Source organism: Adiantum capillus-veneris, chromosome 21 (assembly GCF_014529385.1).
Source record: "Adiantum capillus-veneris isolate H3 chromosome 21, ASM1452938v2, whole genome shotgun sequence".
Lineage (NCBI taxonomy): Eukaryota > Viridiplantae > Streptophyta > Polypodiopsida > Polypodiales > Pteridaceae > Adiantum > Adiantum capillus-veneris.
Window position 1 is genome coordinate 54,258,965 of NC_140951.1, and position 5,297 is coordinate 54,264,261.

General features: G+C 44.5%; 1 protein-coding gene across 1 annotated transcript; it reads right to left on the minus strand.

Annotated features, from left to right (window-relative positions):
* Positions 1 to 459: 459 nt before the first annotated feature.
* LOC147430970 (pentatricopeptide repeat-containing protein At4g18520, chloroplastic-like) lies at positions 460 to 4,427 on the minus strand. Its single transcript, XM_086493493.1, has one exon. The coding sequence runs from the start codon at positions 4,356 to 4,358 to the stop codon at positions 1,965 to 1,967; it is 2,394 nt and encodes a 797-aa protein (XP_086349619.1). The 5' UTR covers positions 4,359 to 4,427; the 3' UTR covers positions 460 to 1,964.
* Positions 4,428 to 5,297: the final 870 nt, after the last annotated feature.

Genomic DNA, 5,297 nt, shown 5'->3' on the forward strand with positions numbered 1-5,297 from the left:
AAGATCACAGTTATCATTCAAGGCGATCACTTCACAAAAATAAACATACTATCTTACATGAGGAAATTCTTTTAAATTAAAAAATTTATATTCCATGTACACAATGAGGGTGGTGGGGGTTTTGAAAGACTAATGTGAATATACAGCTGGGCTGTATTTATACCCTTCCTCAATCACAAACCTAGCTTCTCTTTCCTCAACAAATACTAATGCATTCTAAAGATCTCAACTTTGATAATCATGGTTTTGAGGTTCCAACCATTGAATAAAGATATGACCTCAAACTTGGTGCTTGAGCAGAGTATAACACCCACCCCTCCCACATGCACAATTTCCAGCACAAAAGAATAATCACTCAACAGGCATAAATTACCAAATTCTCAACAATGAGAGCATCGTCACAAGGTCAAGCATGCCATCGAGCCTCCTCACCTACAGAATTTACTTTACTCCACTATCTCAATTCTCATCTACATTGATCTATTGAATGCATTTCAACCAAAACCTTATCATTCCCCATCATAGTTTTTTTAGGAAGCGTCCGATTGTGGAACCAAACTCCCGGACGCCCAACCGACATACGATTGGGTTTTCAGACTTCACTATCTTGAGGCTCCATGTTTTGGCCTCCTCATTGTGTTCTTTGCATAGATTCTAAAATTTCTATGGTATTTCACTGCACTCTATGGTTTTGGGCACTTTTGTATTCTTTTAACTGTCATATGTAGTCTGTTCTTAGTGTGTCATGTGGAATCTGACATATTGAAACCTGGAGGGGTCTGATCCATACTTATTCCATACTTCGTATCCATCTAAGTCCGATGTATGGTTGACGTAAGGAAAAACGATGTCACCCATCAATAAGTCATAAAGCAACTCTGGCAATCATAACCTTCAAAGCAAGCATCCTTACCAAAATTGGACTTTCTCGTTGTATGCAAGTTCCCACGACATTTATTACTACCGATAGTTCACTATGAATACGCTTCCCACTCCAAAAAGCTTATCATTCTCCCATGAGGAACCAAAGCAAGTCCACAACAAAGCGTGAAGGCGTTCGCATTTCTGACCATTATTTGCACTTCTCTATTTTTTTTCTTTTAGTGAAATAGCAGCATGGCGACCCCCCCCCCCCTTGCCCCCCCCCCCACAACACAACATACCTGCATGTTTGTTGCGACTACTCCCCGGTTGTCACCATGTTAACAAAGCTAAACCTTGTAGGAAAGCAAAAAGGTTTTGAGAAATTATGGGGTTATCCTTGTTGGGACAATTTTAAGATCTTTCAACTTTGCATAGTTTTGTCCCCTTTGTGGATGCTTGGTATCTGCACCAACAAACTTCCACTTGCATCAACCCAGGTGCTGCTTCCAAGCAGCATTGTTTATTCCCATGCGTTCAATGGTTTTTCTGCCTCCTCAAGCATGACAGCAGCTGCGTAAATGTACTCGTTATGCCATATATTGCGACGTTATATCCGTCTATTTGAGTGCACACTCAAATGCAAACTTTCCAAGCTTCACATTTCCCCATTTTTGACAAGCTTATAGAAGAGCATACCAAACTGGAAAATCCTCACACGATGGCATCATCCTAATTACTCTCATAGCTTTGCCAAAACCCCTTGCACGTCCAATTAGGAGAGCTGATGAGCGACCCAATCATGTCCAGAGAGGCAATGCCTGGGGAGGAGACAGGCACCTCATTAACTCAATACCAAGCATGCTCGTCATTCAGTGCAATGCCATATTGACAATTGAAATTTCACCTTGATTCACCAAACTAGAGCAACTACATGCATTCAGCACATTGAGAAAAGCGATTGCATTTGGGACAATCTGCATCCCATCGAAAACAGTCCAAAGCTTCCCTAGCCAGCTCTTGCTGGGCATATGCCAAGAGACCCCATCTGGAGGGAAGCTCTGGCTCCACATCTGCTGAAAACAGCCGAGAGCTTCCCTGCCCTACCCCTGTTGGCCATATCCTGCAATCAATGCCGTCCAACAAACTGCATTGCGCACAGGTAGCGCGTCAAAAACTTTTTGTGCTTTCAAAAGCACACCACATTTGGCATACATGTCAACCAAAACTCCACCAAGCACAGCATTGTTGTTCAAGAGCCCCTGACTAACAATCTCAGCATGAATTCGATTGCCCATGTCAACGTCCTGGATGATACCACACGCCTTCAAAACACAAGCATATGTGACAGCATCCGGAGGGAAACCCTGGGTCCGCATTCGCTGAAAACAACCCAGAGCTTCTTGGCCTTCCCCTTGTTGGGCATACCCTCCAATCAATGCAGTCCAAGAGACCCCATCGCACACAGGAAGCGAGTCAAAAACTGTTCGTGCTTTCAAAAGCACGTCACATCTGACATACATGTCAACCAAAGCTGCACCAAGCACAACATTGTTGTTCAATAGCCCCCGATTAACAATCTCATCATGAATTTGATTACCCATGTCAACATCTTGGATGATACCACATGCCCTCAAAACGCAAGCATATGTGACTGAATCTGGAGCAAAGCCCTGGCTCTGCATCTGCTGAAAACAGTCCAGAGCTTCCTGGCCTTGCCCCTGTTGGGCATACCCTGCAATCAATGCGGTCCAAGAGACCCCATTCCGCACAGGTAATGCATCAAAAACTTTTTGAGCTTTCAAAAGCATGCCACATTTGGCATACATATCAACCAACGCTCCACCAAGCACAACATTGTTGTTCAATAGCCCCTGACTAGCAATCTCATCATGAATTTGATTGCCCAGCTCAATGTCTTGGATGGCACTACAAGCCTTCAAAACACAAGAATATGTGACTGCATCTGGAGGGAAGCCCTCGCTACGCATCTGCTGAAAACAGCTCACAGCTTCCAGGCCTTGCCCATGTTGGGCATACCCTGCAATCAATGCAGTCCATGAGGCCCCACTACGCACAGGAAGCGAATGAAATACTTGTTGTGCTTTTGAAAGTAGACCACATTTGGCATACATGTCAACCAAAGCTCCTCCAAGCATGACATTGTTGTTCAATAGCCCCTGACTGACTATCTCATCGTGAATTTGGTTGCCCACGTCAATGTCGTCGGTGATACCACATGCCTTCAAAACACAAGCATAGGTCATTGCATCAGGCGAGAAGCCCTGGCTCCGCATTAGCTGAAAACAGCCCAGAGCTTCCTCGCCTTGCCCATGTTGAGCATACCCTGCAATCAATGCAGTCCAAGAGACCCCATCACACTCAGGAAGCGAGTCAAAAACTTTTTGTGCTTTCAAAAGCACCCCACATTTCGCATACATGTCAACCAAAGCTCCACCAAGAACAACGTCGTGTTTCAACAACCCTTGACTGACAATCTCATCATGGATTTGATTGCCCACGTCAACGTCTTGCATAACACCACAAGCCTTCAAAACGCAAGGATAGGTCATTGCGTCTGGAGAGAATCCATGGCTCCGCATCTGATGGAAACAAGCGAGAGCTTCCTGGTGCTGCCCATGTTGGACATAGCCTGCAATAAGTGCAGTCCAAGATATCCCATTGCGCACAGGAAGCAAGTCAAAAACTTTTTGTGCTTTCGAAAGCATGCCACATTTGGCATACATGTCAACTAGAGCTCCACCAAGCACAACGTTGTCGTTCAATAGCCCTTGGCTGACAATCTCATCATGAATTTGATTGCCCACGTCAACATCTTGGATGATACCACATGCCTTCAAGACGCATGTATAGGTCAACGCATCTGGAGGGAAGCCCTGGCTCCGCATCCGCTGAAAACAGCCCAGAGCTTCCTGGCCTTGGTGATGTTGGACGTACCCTGCAATCATTACAGTCCAAGAGACCCCATCGCACACAGGAAGTGAGTCAAAAACCTTTTGTGCTTTCCAAAGCACCCCACATTTAGCATACATATCAACCAAAGCTCCACCAAGCAAGACATCGTGTTTCAACAGCCCCTGACTGACAATCTCATCGTGGATTTGATTGCCCATGTCAATGTCTTGCATAATGCCACATGCCTTCACAGCGCAAGAATAGGTCATCGCGTCTGGAGAGAAGCCCTGGCTCCGCATGCGATGGAAACAAGCTAGAGCTTCCTGCCCTTGCCCATGTTGGACATATCCTGCAATAAGTGCAGTCCAAGAGACGACACTGTGGACAGGAAGCTCGTCAAAGACTTGTTGTGCTCTGACAAATGCACCGCACTTGGCATACATACTGACCAACATGTTCCCCAAGGATGGGTCCTTCTGAAGTAACCCACTAGTGCGAATAGCATCATGTATCTTGCAGCCTTGGTACAAATCCTTCTTCCTAGCGCAAGCTTTTAGCGAGGTCATGAAAGAAAGTCTCATTACTTCTCTGTGAATACGAAACCCAAGCCTGCATCGTACCTTGATACGTTGTGATTGGTCTAAGAGAGATTTAGAAGAAGAGAGACGTCGTGACTTGTTATTTAAGAGCGAAATTGCATAACCAATCTACCACACTTGGGTTAAAAAAGTAGTGCCACTTGGCGAATCATGATTGGTGAATAAATTTTGAAAAGAAGACATACCTCTTTGCTAAATTAGACGAATGTCAAAGTTAGGCAATGTATGAACTTGGAGTGCGATTTAGCATCTGGTGATTTACCTTGGGTGCAACTCCCTCTACCGCGCAAACTTGAAGCCCTACGCCCATGTACAGAAATTAAAGCCTTTATAGCCAAATAGATCATTGGAGTGCAACTGTCTCTGTAGCCACCTCTCTACAAACTTGAAGGCTTGTTCCCATATGCAAAAATTGAAGCCTTTATAAGCGAAGTGGCAAGTTCAACCTTCCTTGGGCTTTTTGTTCTTGATAACAAAGGGAGGATCAAAGATGTGCAAAAGGAGCTTGACAACGAGGCTGAGTTGCACAACAACATCAAAGCAGTAGTGGTGAGTGAAAGCAATGAGAAGAGATGATGATAGAGATCGCAGTATACATAATTGACACAGTGATGGAAATTGTGATACACATGATGGACAAGAGCATAAGTGAATGCAACAATTGACAAAAGAGATGTTGATGGTGATCACATTAGATATGATCAATGCAATGATGGAGATCACGGCAAATTCAGCCTTCCTTGGGCTTTCTATTCCTGATGACGTAGGGAGAATCAAAGATTTGCAAAAAAGAACTTGACCAGCTAAGCCGAAAGAAGAGCAACAACACCAAAAGCTAGGGTGATGGTAGACGTGTAGCAGAAGTGAATGCAACAATCGATACACTAAGGTTGAAAGAACAACATCAACATCAGAAACAAC